The sequence below is a fragment of the Vulpes vulpes genome, chromosome 3 (genome assembly GCF_048418805.1).
Source record: "Vulpes vulpes isolate BD-2025 chromosome 3, VulVul3, whole genome shotgun sequence".
Taxonomy (NCBI): Eukaryota; Metazoa; Chordata; class Mammalia; order Carnivora; family Canidae; genus Vulpes; species Vulpes vulpes.
Window position 1 is genome coordinate 67,649,278 of NC_132782.1, and position 14,105 is coordinate 67,663,382.

The 14,105-nt window shown below is 46.0% G+C and overlaps 1 protein-coding gene across 1 annotated transcript in view; it reads left to right on the top strand.

Moving 5' to 3' along the window:
- Positions 1–14,105, top strand: part of ADCY2 (adenylate cyclase 2) — a 386,829-nt gene that overhangs the window by 339,893 nt on the left and 32,831 nt on the right. The window contains exon 19 of the mRNA XM_026017679.2: positions 9,686–9,770. Within this exon, the coding sequence (XP_025873464.2) occupies positions 9,686–9,770 (85 nt within the window). The remainder of the gene's footprint in view (positions 1–9,685; positions 9,771–14,105) is intronic.

Sequence of the window (14,105 nt, forward strand, 5' to 3'; positions counted from 1 at the left end):
GTTTGGAGAGGGCATCTCTGTTCATAAGGCAGTGCCAGGCCATCTTCTGAATACACAGTTGGAAGCTGCTGTTGTCCTATCTGTGAGTTCACTGTGACCCATCTTTCAGGGGCCTTTTCAGAACCACACGTGATATTGAACACGGAGCAGCCAACAGGTGGTACAAGCCAACGGGGCAGTTTTTGTCAACAGGGTTAGCAAAGAAAACAGGAGAAGAATGCACTAGAAAAGCTCTAGATCAATGAATAATTCAGAAAATGACATCAAAGAAACTCTTACAGATGCATGAATGTGGAAAGCCTAAAGGAGATAAGAAGACTACTTTGAACAATTCATGAAATGGAGGCCAGGGATGCCCCAGTACCTATCATTACCTGCGTTTATGTAATCCTGGGAAGTCCTTATGGTGCAGGAAGCTGAGACATTTCTGGCATTTAGAAGGTCCAGTGTGAGACAACTCCTACTTCTTTGGCATTTATAACACCCTCCATCTTTCCGTGAGTACAGGATGTTTTACTGAACCAGTCAATAGCAATTCTAGTTCCTACCTGTGACACTGTCTCCCAAAGCCCTGAGCCAGCGCGGGCGGGTAGGCCAGATGCTTCTCACAGTGATGGAGATTAGCGTTGATATTGCTGGAAGATGTTTTCGTTTCAACGACACTTTCCCTTCCCTTGCCAAAGGCTTGCCACAGAGTCTGTAAGGCACCATCAGATTTTTCCTGTGAGTTTTTGCCTTACAAAACTGAAAAGTCTCAAGGGATGAGTGTTACCATTTCATATAGACCCAGGATTATGCTAATTCACCTGATTGTGGGAAATGTGTCTTTCATTCTACAGAGGTGTGGGGGTGGGAGAACTTGAACCAGGAGCCCCGCGAGCTACCAGCTCTGTTGGGCACTTAGCCAAGTAAGACAAGTCCTCTGGGGACAGCATACAACGGAGGCGGGTGAGTAAGCAGTGATACCTGGGGCCCAGCCTCATCCAGGGGCTCTGGATCGTTGCTGGTGGAAACGACTGCATAATTCTAACATCCTAAAGCTCCGTATCAAGGATAGTGATGGAGACACTTGAACATATATCAGTGAGAGTTCTGAGTTACACACATTCGATGTGGAATTGTGCTGCTTTCTCTGTTTCTTGTTCAAGACACAGAATTCAAGATTTTGCACCACATTTTGACAGTGTCCCAACTTGGGATCAGCCGATGATGAGTTCACTGAGAGTCTTGAGGAAGGACTGCAGCATTAATCACGATCAGAGAAGCAGGAGAGCATCACCCATCCACCCTGGGGTGGAGGGTCTGGGAGCGGGGGGTGTTCCAAAGCCTCCAAAGTTCCTCTGAAGCCTCCTCTTTTAGATTGAAAACGTATTCCAAATTGGCTTTCTCACCCATCATATATCCAGGTGAATGTTGAAAAATTTTGAAATTACTTTCAAACTTAATATCTCAGTTTCTCTTGCCTTTCCTGATTCCCCATCTTCGTGCCATCTCCAGAAAGTAAGGAACACACTGACACCCACCAGCAGCCCACTGGGAGGTCAGAAAAGGAGGTGGGTCATCCAAGCTGCCCATTCAACAAAACAGCAAGTCTTCCTAGGACTCCTCAAATTCTACTGAGCTTTCTTTTTTTCTATAAAAATCAACCATTCGTGAGCTACTTTATCATGCAGACTAAAAAACCTGCAATGATGTGGATCCATCTGCAGGAGGACACTTGATTTTTAGGTTGTTTTGTTGGATCTTAAATTGGGGGGAGAAGGGAAATTCGCAGAGCCTGTGCCCACAGACCATACAGGATACATAGTTCTCAGCACTTCCTCAGTCTCACCCGTACACCCGTTGCTTCCCACTTAAAATCAGCTTCGCAGAACAAAACCATAACGACATTCATGGGGTGCATTATTACATCTGTGGCCGAGGCCGGCACTGTCTCCAGCCCCACATTTGTCATCTCTCCTGACCCGCGGCTGCCTGTGGAGCTCGTTCTCAGCGTGAGCTTCTCCCTCGGTGTGGTCTGCTCCAGCCCCAGAATGTCTTGCTTGGCATTTATAAAGGACACTCTGCGAAAGCATGAGGCTCTGGGCCATCTGTCCTTGGGTGACGTCGGGCCACGCTCTCTGGAAGACTGCATAGGATTCCAGCAAATCTGTGTCCAGCCACAAGAGGAAAGAGTGTCTAGAAAGGAAGCCCCTGAGGTTTCAAACCAACAGGATTGTCCACTTACTCATTTGTTTTTATAACACTTTTATTGAACCCCCTTTGTATGCCAGGCCTGATGGCTGGAGCCTGAGCACGCAGTGATGAAGAAAGTAAAGTCTGCACCATCAAGATCACAGGGGTTCGTGGGTGGCTCAGTGGGTTAAGTGTCTGACCCTTGATTTCAGTTTGGGTCATGATCTCAGAATCGTGAGATTGAACCCCATGTCGGGCTCTATGCTGGCCGTGGAGTCTGCTTAAGATTCTTTCTCTTTCTCCCTCTGCCCCCTCTTGCTCTCTCTAGCTCTCTCTCAAAGAAATAATCTTAAAAAAAAAAAAAAAAGATTATCACAAGAAGCCTCTATAAGAAAGTCAGGTTTCAGCAGAAGGTGGACAGGAGACCTGTGGGGTTGTAGAGGTTAAGCTCATCATGGCCCCCTCGGAAAGGATGAGGATGTGGGGCCACGTGTGTGAGGAGGCTCCAGAGCTGAGGGATGCTGGGAAGACCCTGAAGAACTGTGGCAATTCTGAAGTGCAGGGGACAAGTGGCTTTGGCATCAAAGTACAGTAAGACCCCTCTTGTCTTTACCCTCCCCACCCCCACCCCAACCTCAGTCACAGTGATCTGACACTTGCCTTGGGACAGAAGCGCCCTTTCGGGAGCTGAGGGACCCAGCAACATACCCACAGGGTCCGGGAGGCATCTCACATCCTCGGGGATCAGGTGATAGGCCTCCAGTCCTGGCCGTGCACCCACAGTGGCCCCTCTGAGCCAGGGTCCAGGAGCCCCTGGGAAACAGCTGGAGCATGGGTGCAGGTCCAGGTTTCCAGAGCAGAAGCTCCACCCACTTCGGGAGAAGAAATTCAAGTCTGTGCACGCTGTGGCGGGTTAAGAGGAAAGTCTCCACTCTACCCACCGCCTCCCCTCTGGAGGGCACAGCCAAGGCCCCAGGGAGCTCTCCCACGCAGTGAGCATCCACTTCCTCAGCCTGCAGGGGCTACCCCCTGGCCCCCCCTTCCCCCCAACCCCCCCCAACCCCCCCCCCCCCGCCGCTCCACCCAGGCTGCAGAGGCCAGAGCTGCGTGTCCCGCTGCAGGGACATGGGAACTCTGGAAGGGCCTCCTGAGGACACGGATCCTACTAGCCACATGGTGGCCTCCATCAAGCAGCCCGCCCAGGAGGCACCGGGACCTCACCTGCCCCGGGTCCCCCCTGTACCTCCTGCACCCTGACCCTGGGGCAGCTCCCCACCCCCGCTGCCAGTGGTGGACAAGACAGTGGGCTCAGGCAGGTGGCTTGTGAGCACACACGGAGAACCAGCTTGAATCTGAGGACCAGGGAAAGACAGAGCACTCACCTAAGCAAGTTTTGTTTGCGAGAACAAAAGGAGGCTGTGGGTACCCTGCCTGGTGCAGGGCCAGCAGCGCAGAGAGGAGGCGCACAAGCCCCCAAAGAACTCCACCACAGGAGGGTACAAGAGGTGCAGAGCAGGTGGACTGGAGCCGACCTGGGGGGCCTCCAGGTATTTCTGTCCAAGACACAGTCAGTGAACCCTCGAGGAGGCAACTGCTCTTTCACATTGAAGAAAGCAATGAAACACTTCAAAGACCACGAAAACCCAAGGAAGAAAGGAACAGAAGAACTAAAAGAACAGCCAGAGAACCATCAATAAGAGAGCATGAGTAAGTCCTGGCCAGTCCATGGTACTCTCAATGGAAATGGCCTGAATTCTCCACCCAAAAGTCAAGACTGGCTGGACATCGGCAAGGATGTGGAGAAATGGGACCTCTTACATGCTGGTGGGAATGCTAGCTGGTCTGGAGGGGTCTCAAAGAGATTAAAGATAGGATTATCAATGGAAGAAAGACCTAAGCGTGAGACAGGAGACCATCAGTATCCTAGAGGAGAACATAGACAGCAATCTCTATGACCTCAGCTGCAGCAGCTTCTTGCTAGACATGTCTCCAGAGGCAAGGGAAGCAAAAGCAAAAATGAACTATTGGGAGACTTCATCAAGATAAAAAGCTTCTGCACCAGCAAAGGAAACAACCAATAAAACCAAATGGCAGCCTACAGAATGGGAGGAGATATTTGCAAATTAAGTCCTTTATGAGGACTCAGATAAAGTGTAGTATCCAAACTCTATAAAGAACTTACCACCCAAAAACCAAATAATCCAGTCAAGAAATGGGCAGAAGACATGAATAGACATTTTCCAAAGAAGACATCCAGATGGCTAACAGACCCATGAAAAGATGCTTAACATCACTCATCATCAGGGAAATGCAAATCAAAACCACAAAGAGATGCCACCTCACACCTGTCAGTGTGGCTAAATTAACAACACAGGAAACAACAGGTGTTGGTGAGGATCTGGAGAAACGGAAACCCTCTTACACTGTTGGTGGGAAGGCAAGCTGGTGCAGCCACTCTGGAGAACAGCATGGAGGATCCTCAAAAAGTTAAAAATAAAGCTACTGTATGACCCAGCAATTGCACTACTGAGTGTTTATCCAAAGGATACAAAATACAGATTCAAAGGGGCACATGCAATCCAACATTTATAGCAACATTGTCAACAATAACCAAATTAATAATGGATGGAACCCAAACATCTATCAACTGATGAATAGATAAAGAAGCAGTGGTGTGTGTGTACATATATATATATACATACAATGAAATATTACTCAGCCATCAAAAAAGAATGAAATCTTGCCATTTGTAAGGATGTGGATGAAAATAGAGAATATTATGCTAAGTGACATAAGTCATAGACAAATACCATATGATTTCACTCATATGTGGAACTTAAGAAAAAAAAACAGATGAACATAGGGGGGGAAAAAGAGAGGAAAGCAAACCATAAGAGACTCTTAACTACAGAGAACAAACTAATGATGGGAGTTAAGTTCATCTTAATGAGCTTAATGGCTCATTAAGCCAGTCATAATGATGGGCTAGATGGGTGATGGGGATTAACAAGGTCACCTGTTGTGTTGAGCACTGGGTGTTGTATGTAGGTGATGAATCACTAAATTCTACTCCTGAAACCAATATTGCACTATATGTTAACTAACTGGGATTTAAATAAAAACTTGAAACAAAAATAATAGAATTACTGTATAACCCTGAGTTTATTTAGATACTTTTCTCCTCAAAATAACAGAGGCCTATTTCACCTAGGAAAACATAAAGATCTTAAGTCTAAAATCATGTTCTTGTCTCCATGCCTGGACTGCTTTCTCTCCTGAGAATTAAAAATGTCACTTTTTACCTCAACTGAATCATTTGCCTTTAGGTTAGAGACCTGGTCCACCAGGCAATTTCTCCATATTGCTCATCTAATTTTTTAGGTTTCTTTGATCTTTTGTACTCTCCAAACCTGAGGGCCAGAATGATTGCTCCATTAACAGCCTCAGGGTGAGGGCCAACTGTAAATTAATGTGTGGCTACAGGCTCAGTTGGGCATCTGAGTCTCCAGAGCCCAATTTCAGGTATGAAAGAAAGCAAATTTGGTCACATTTTGCCTAGCCAAAATGTGAGTAGTGACACTCACTACCGTCAGTGAGTTAGAAACTTTCTCAGTTATATAAGTGCTGTGTTCATCCCTTCATCACTTGGGGATGGCACCACCGGACAAGGCAAAGTCCAGAGTGGATTTCAACCTTAAAACTAAAGGGGAGAGAGAAGGAGGCCTCATGCCCAAGTAGCTGCCATTTTTATATAAATGACCAACAGGATTGTTAAAGGTTGGACTGTCTCTCCCAAAAGAAGACATGGTGAAGGATGAGCCCTAACCCAGCGTGGCTAGTACCCTTAGAAGAAGACGGCCATGTGAAGACAGAGACATTTGATAGTGGAGGCAGAGATTGAAATGCTGGCGTGGCAAGCCAAGGAGCACCAAGGATTGGTGGCCAACCGCCAGGAGCCATAACAAGGCAAGGAAGCATGTCTCTACAGGTTTCAGAGGGAACACCTCGATGTCAGATATCTGGCTTCCAGAACCTTGAGATGATAAATCTCGATTGTTTTGAGCCACCCAGGTTGTAGTACTTTGTCTTAGAAGGTCTAGAAACCCAATGTGATGATCAACACAATTGACTAGACTAGATCTTGGGATTTTATTCTAGCTGTTCTGGATGCTTCCTCTGCACTCCCTCCTCCTCTTCCTCCCCACCTCTCCCACAGGCACACAAAGAGCAAGGTCACCCAGGAATGCATCTGTGGATGGACAGTTCTCGTTCAGACTGCAGGAGCCAGATGGCACTTGCCCATGCATGGCCTACACAGGAGAGGTGGGCTCCAGCGGGAATCAGCAATTCTTTTTGGCTGTATGCATAAAAGAAGTTTTTGAGAAACCTAAATGAAATCCATGAAAGCACGGTGCAGTCCTTCTTAGTTGACAGAGCAGGTCAGGAGGGAAAAAGGCATTCATGTGTCTGCCCACAAGTCTGTTCTGCAGGTTGGATGTCTCTCATTATTCCTGAGGGCCTTTAGGTCCAGTCCAGGAACTGCTTGTCCTTCTGCCTCCAGGTCCCCACCTCCTCCCACTACTCTTCCTCACTAAGGCTCCAGATCTGAGAGACAGGTGGAGCAGAGCTTTCTGCCCCCTAAACCAATGTTCAGACGCATTAGTTGAGGAGTCCTGGAAAAGGATTGCTTGCCTGTATTTTCTGTGTGATTAACTGAAAACTCGGCCAGGCCCTGAGTTGCATAAAGAGGGTCCTCCATCCCCCTCTCCATCAGTGATGGGGGCCTGAGCTGGCTCTGCCTGTTGGGGACATCTAGTCCCTTACCTGGGAATGCAAGGAGGACCTGAGTTCTGATTGGTTATACTGATGAAGCTGCTACAAGATCCTGACCTGGGAGTTAAGATTTTACTATTAGTTTGGGGGTGACATAGGTCAGAGTAGAAGAGGGATGTCATACCTGCTTTCTCAGACCCCTGGAGTCACAAAGGAATAGAAGGTGCATGAAGTAACATGGAAATGTCACACTCCACCTGCACATCTGAGAATGTTGGCTGTGTTGTACCACTTTCACTGACTGGCCAATGTGGCATCAGTATAGTCAATATAGATGACGATGAGTTTAGAATTCACTGGAGCCATGGTGGTTTATAAACATCAGCTTCCCTCTATCCCTTCAGCTGTGCTATTAGACATAGCTCAAAAAGGAACAACTTCATTTCTTTTTTTTTTAAGATTTTATTTATTCATGGGAGACAGAGAGAGGGGGAGAGAGAGAGAGAGAGGCAGAGACACAGGCAGAGGGAGAAGCAGGCTCCGTGCAGGGAGCCGGACATGGGACTTAATCCCAGGACCACAGGATCATGCCCTAGGCTGAAGGCAGCACTAAACCGCTGAGCCACTGGGGCTACCCAACTACTTCATTTCTTAAAATCAATTCTGAGTAAACAGGACAGTGGCACCTCTCAGCTTGCTTCGATCTCAGGAACCAGTGACCTCCTTGTGGCTGGGGAGCTCAAATGCTTGCAGCCCAGCTGGTTTACTAGGGAGGAAAGAGCCCCTGATGCACACTTAGCCTTTCTGGAGAGTTCTCTGAGGTCCTCAGCCCTTCAACCACCGAGACTGGCCATTCTGCCTCTGTTCCCTATATACTTGGGTCTTCCACTCTGTTAACGATCATTCACCATCCTATATTTTCATACCTTTTTCTCTACCTCTCTGGCTCCATCCCTCCCTTCTCACTCTGTAGGTTTTGTTTTTATTTATTTATTTCATACACAGAATGCACAAGTGGGGGGTGGGGCAGAGGGAGAGGGAGAAGCAGACTTCCCGCTGAGCAGGGAGCCCAATGTGGGGCTTGATCCCAGGACTCTGGAATCGTGCCCTGAGCCGAAGGCAGACGCTTCACTGACTGAGCCACCCAGGTGCCCTCACTCTCTAGAAACTCATGAGGGCCATGTGTCTCCCACGTGTCAGTATTACTACTTGACATAGTGACCAGAACAGCCTGTAAAAATGGGTACTGTGAACCCCATTGGCTGATCACAAGAGTGAGGTTTGGAGGGGTTAACCCAGATCCCACAGATCGATAGAGCAGCAGAGCCTCAGTTCCTCCACAGATTTTCTTACACCAAAGCCCACCTGAGCTCTTTCACTACCACATGGATTCCTCTCACGTCATCAGCCTTTGAACCCTCTGTAGAGAAACGGGAAAAGTTCTCAGCAAGTTCATCTCACAAGCAGAAAGTAATTACCTGGTATTAATTTAATTTAATACGATCTATGCTGCTTATGTGACATGTGTCCATACATAATCAACTTTTCTTTTTTAAGTCTAATTTACACATATATGTGGGGCATCGCCATTTGTCAGCTACACAGGACTCCCCAGGGATGGCAGATGTCTCTTTTCATGCTGTATTAATCAGCATTCTCTAGAGAAATAGAACCAAAGGGATATAAATGTCCTATATAAATATATATCAGTAAGGAGGTTTATCATAGGATAAGGCTCATAGGAATTGGCTCATAGGATTATGGAGGTTGGCAAACCCAAAATCTGAACAGTGAGTGTCCCAGTTGGAGACTGAAGGCCAGAAGCTGCTGTAGAGCCAGAAAGAGCCAGTGTTTGAGCTAGAGGCAGTTGGGCAGGAGAGAATTCTCTCTGACTCAGGGGGAAGTCAGCCTTTTCTTCTACCAAAGCCTACAACTGATGGGATGAGGCTGATCCACATTATGGATGGCAATCTACTTTACTCAGTTTACTGATTCTAGTGTTAATCTCCTCCAGAAAACACTCTCACAGAAACACCCAGAGTGACATTTAAAGGAATGGCTGGGCATTCCATACCGACCATGCATGCCGACTCCATGTATGGGGGTGACCATTGCCTAGGATGTTGTGGTGAGGACACGGGCAGGGATCAGTGACTGAGGTCTAGCTGAACCCGAGGGGGAATGGGGCAGTGGACCAAGACTTCCCATCTGCGTCTTGCCTTTGTGTTACAAAATCATATGAAAGAGGGCATAAGAACACTTGCCTGCCAAGGAAGTTATGAGAAACTATATAATTGGTAGGTGAAAGTAACTGATAGAAATTAAGTTCCCTGCTTCATTTTTATACCTCATATGATTGTTAATTTCTAGACTCCTGTCCCTTTCTGAGGGTGAACCTTTTAAAAGTTGAAGGGATGTCAAATTATCCATATGGATCTTAGAAATATAAATAAAATACTATTCATATTCCTCTGTTATTTCCTTTTTTGTTTGTTAGAGCTTGAGATAAAATAAGAAATCATGTCAATTTGGAAGAATCTTGTATTACTGAGTCCTCCCACTAGGTATTATTTTGTTTGGATGCAATCTGGGCTTGAAGATGTATTTGAAAGGTGTGTGTTTGGCCAGAGTGACGTGCACTGCAAGTTTCTCAAATTGGTTGATATATGAATTCTAAGTCCTGTATGTATGTTGTTTTGTATTGTTTTTGTCTGTCTGTCTGTCTGTTCTCTAATAGACCAGGCATTTGGAAAGACCTGAAGACCATGGGCTCAGTGTCTCTCTTTATATTCTTCATCACACTGCTTGTTCTGGGTAGACAGGTAAGACAACCCCATTTTCACATAACTTCCTCTCAAGTGCCATGTTAATAATACTTGTACATCAACTCTATTTCAATTTTTTAAATAAAGAGTCCAGTGATAATAACGATACTACTCTGCTGATGTGCATTGTAGCTGCTTTTGTGCAAACACATCAGAATGCTTTTATCGCATAAGAGAAACATGTGTGCATAGATACGGACAAAAGGGGAAAGGTCTCATTTTTTCCACAAAAGGCAAACTTTGTGGATGGTAGAGATGCGATTCCATTTCCTGTTAAAACTCAAAATAATGTCATGGGTTTTGTAAGCCAACAAAAGTGTTCTCTCAGTAGCTGACACCATTTGGAAAAATATCCCCTTCGCTGGGGTTTTATATGCATTTCAGAATACATGACCCGTTTCTTTTTCTTGGAAGAGGGTATGAATACCTTTGCCATCACATGCAGTCATTCCTAGAAAGACAGTCCTCTGTGCAAGAAAATTGTCTTTTGTGATTTGAATGGACGTGTCCCTCCGTGGACTCCTCCCTACTTCTTGTCTCCAAGGAGAGGCCGTGGGTGCAGGATTTTCAAGGACAGTATTTTTCCTCTAGCTCCACACAAGGACGATTTACCCAGAGAACAAACACTTATTCCCCACCACACACTCTGCCTTCACCAAAGTTTGCTTGGAATTCCTGGATGATGGATGATGTGACACGAAGAAGCAATTCATATAGAAATAACCAACTAAGTTGCAAAGCCCATTAGATTATATGTATGTCCCCGAACGGTTAAGCAGCAGGGAGTGGTTAATAATTGCACAGTGAGAGCAGAGGCCAGATCTGTGGCTGCCAGTCCAGTGGCCTGGAAACACTGTCCGCTTCCCTGGGAGCTACTGTACAAGCCTCAGCAGTCTCCCTGGAGCTCAGCTGTTGTCCTGCTGCAGAGTTCTAGAACACCCCTGTCTCCTTCCCGTTCCTGGCACGTGCATGGCTCTACATTCTCCATGCATTTGTCTTAATCCATTAAACCATGCCCTGTTTTTTTTTTCCTGATTTCATTTGTTTTCCCTGAGACCTGGCTTTCTCCACTACTGACCTGCTTTCTGCTCTAGCTCACAGAGAAAAGTCATGTCCACTCTCAGGAAGCCCTATTAGAGGTGAAAGATGGGAAAGAAATGGGCTCCCACACAGAATATCACTTACAAGATTGTTTCCAGAAACAAGGGAATGTGGCCGCCCCCTCTGCAGGGTCAGCTGCTGCCCCATTTCATACCAGGTCCTGCATTTTCTCCCACTGGAGTGATCACTCAGAGTGCTTCACAGCAATAATAAATAATAATATAATAAATTAAAAGACCTGGAATCAAAAAGTAAGGTCTCCCAACTTTTACTGATCCCTGAAATGATAAGCCTGAAGGACCACTAGGTACATGCTGCTGCATCCAGGGGCTGCCCCAACCTGTGACTCTCTGACTGACATCAGATAAACAATCAAATGTGTTCATTATTATGGTTGGGCATAATTTAACACAGTAGTTCTGATCCCCGTCCTACAGGGACCCCTTTCTTTTTTTGTCACTAATGTTAGCAGTAGGCAGTATACACACCTAGGGACCTGCAGAGTCACTGCTCTCTGCGGGAGAGATGGTGTGAAGGACCATTCTTCAGCAGATGGCACCCGGGATATGCTGGGGTGAGCCAGGATCATTCAGCCCAGGCTTTACAAAGGCCCCACTTCTTCTGGGCTCACAAGAACATCCAAACGTGTGAGGTAGTACTTTTGCATACTCTCCTGAAAACACAAGTACGTCACAAATAAATGTCCAGTATTTTAAATAAGGGTTTTTTTTAAAGATGTTATTTATTTACTCATGAGATATACAGAGAGAGAGAGGCAGAGACACAGGCAGAGGGAGAAGCAGGCTCCCTGCAGGGAGCCCTATGTGGGACTCGATTCCAGGACCCCGGGATCACGACCTGAACCGAAGGCAGATGATCAACCACTGAGCCACCCAGGCGCCCCTTAAATAAGGCTTTTAAGTTTCATAAATACGCATGGCCTCAGGGTCACTTATTTCCATCCAACAGTATGGACGTTTTGCAACTTACTTTGTTGTCATTTGTCCTAATGACTCCTCTGCCCCATGACCATCTTTTTTGAAACGGTGGTGATGTATTAGCTATCTGAGCAAATTAGCTGTGCTAAGTATTGCTCTGGGTATCTGAGACCCCTTAATGAAATTATAACACATCTCCCGGACAAGATGTCTGTGATAGAAATGCCAGCCTGAATGCAAGGGCCTTTTTTGAAAAAGAAAGATTCTCTGTGTTTCTCCTGAGTTTAAATGGCCACATGCTGTCATTGAGGGTCTGCATTCTAGGTGAGCTCCTTCAAGATAGGGATCCGGGCAGGTGGCTGTCTGGTGGCCTCGGTTAGGCCGAGGTCACTGTGTGCAAGGCTGCAGAACCCAAGAATGCGTGCAGTCACACGCTGCCTGCACCCCTGCCCAGGACCGCCTCTTCTGTCCACAAGGAGAGATGTAAATCCCCCCAGTCCCTCAGCTTGTTTTCAGAACTAGACAAGGCAAGAACTGCCCTCGAGGCTGTGTCCAGTGTGAAGACAGCAGTGATGCTCCCAGAGAGGGCCTGGTGCCTCCTCCAGGCTCTTTCTGTTCTCTCTTGTCATTGCCAGAGCAAAGGAAGAGCAAATTCCACGTCTCTGAGTGGAATCTGGGCCCTGAGAACTGTCAAGTAGCCCCCAGATGGACTCTGAGAGTTGGAGGGAGATGTGGGAATTAAGGTTCACAAGGCAGGACTGCTGTTCTATTTTTTTATTTTAATGTTTTAAAGATTTTATGTATTTACTTGAAAGAGAGAGAGCACAAGCAGGAGGCAAGGCAGGCAGAGGGAGGGGGAGAAGCAGACTCCCTGAGGAGCAGGGAGCCCGATGTGGGGCTCCACCCAAGACCGCAGGATCATAACCTGGGCTGAAGGTTGACACTGTAGGATCCTCTCCTTGAAGGACAAACTCATTAGAAACTCATGGAGAAGCCCCCAAAGGAAGACAGAGGTTTCTCCCCCAAACCAGTTAAATGGATTCAACAGTATCCCCCAGAAAACAGTCCTCATCTTCAGTGTCCGTGACTGTGACCTTCTCTGGAAATGGACTCTGTAGGTGTCATTAAACCTGAGAATCCAAAAAAAAAAAAAAAAAAAGAATCTCAGGATGAGATCGTGCTGGATTTAGGGTGATGCAGTAGCAGTCACCCCTTAGTATGGCTCTTGGAAACCCCGCATGGCCCCCTGCTGCCCTGCCCTCTGCTGGGTTTCTCCAATTTCCTTTGTCTAATCTCGAATGTGCATCTGTGTCTTCTCAAAGCCACCATCACAGACTGCCAAGCCGTCCTGATTTAGAACCAGCCTTACCACTGGTTTATCCCCCCCAAACCCAAACAAATAATTTATTCTCCAAGAGAGGCTTTCCCCAGTCAGTGCAGAGCCTGATTTCTGTAAGTGCAGAATGTGGAAGATTTGGCATTAATGTAAAAATTTAATATAAACAAACATTAAAAACACCTCTTTTGCAATCTTTTTTTTTTTTTAAATCTCAATATGAAGTAAAAATACATTCCACACCAGAGGAGGAGGAATAATTTTTGAGCATATCGTGCATTGGTTTGAATCAAACCTAAATGATGAATGATCATTGTTCTTTCGGGTTTCAAAATGTGAAATTTTTTTAATTGCCATCTGTGCATGAGAGGCAAAGTGTGTGTGTGTGTTTGTAGGTGCATTGATATAATTAATCAAACCAATAAAACAAACCTTCAAAATTTATTTCTTCTTTGCTGTCCTCCCCCCCCCCACCCCCCACCTCAGGAAGTCACTATCTGTGCTGAAATGCTCTCCATTAGGCCTTGTGTTACAGGAAGATTCTTTGAGGGCTATTTCACCATATTTAATTATTTATATCATAGCAGATCGAGCATGAAGCCATAATCAAAGAGACCCTCTGCCAGGAAATAGGCCCCCCTATCTCTACAACATTAATAACAGTTTTTAAAAACATTAAGTTTACATTATAAAGCATGAACACGTATGTTTTTACTAGCAGGCACCATCTTAATTAAATGATACCAGAATGAACTTTAGTGTAAATTCAATATCATACTCTCGGTACAGTGCAATCCCGGATGAAACACACACACACACACACACACACACACACACACACAATTTTCAGTGAATGCTGAATCACAGAATTTGGTGGCAGGGGAAAACTGATTTTCCAGTCGTAAGGCAAACTGTCACAAAGGAGCACCATTATTTTTTAAATGCAAATTATCCAAC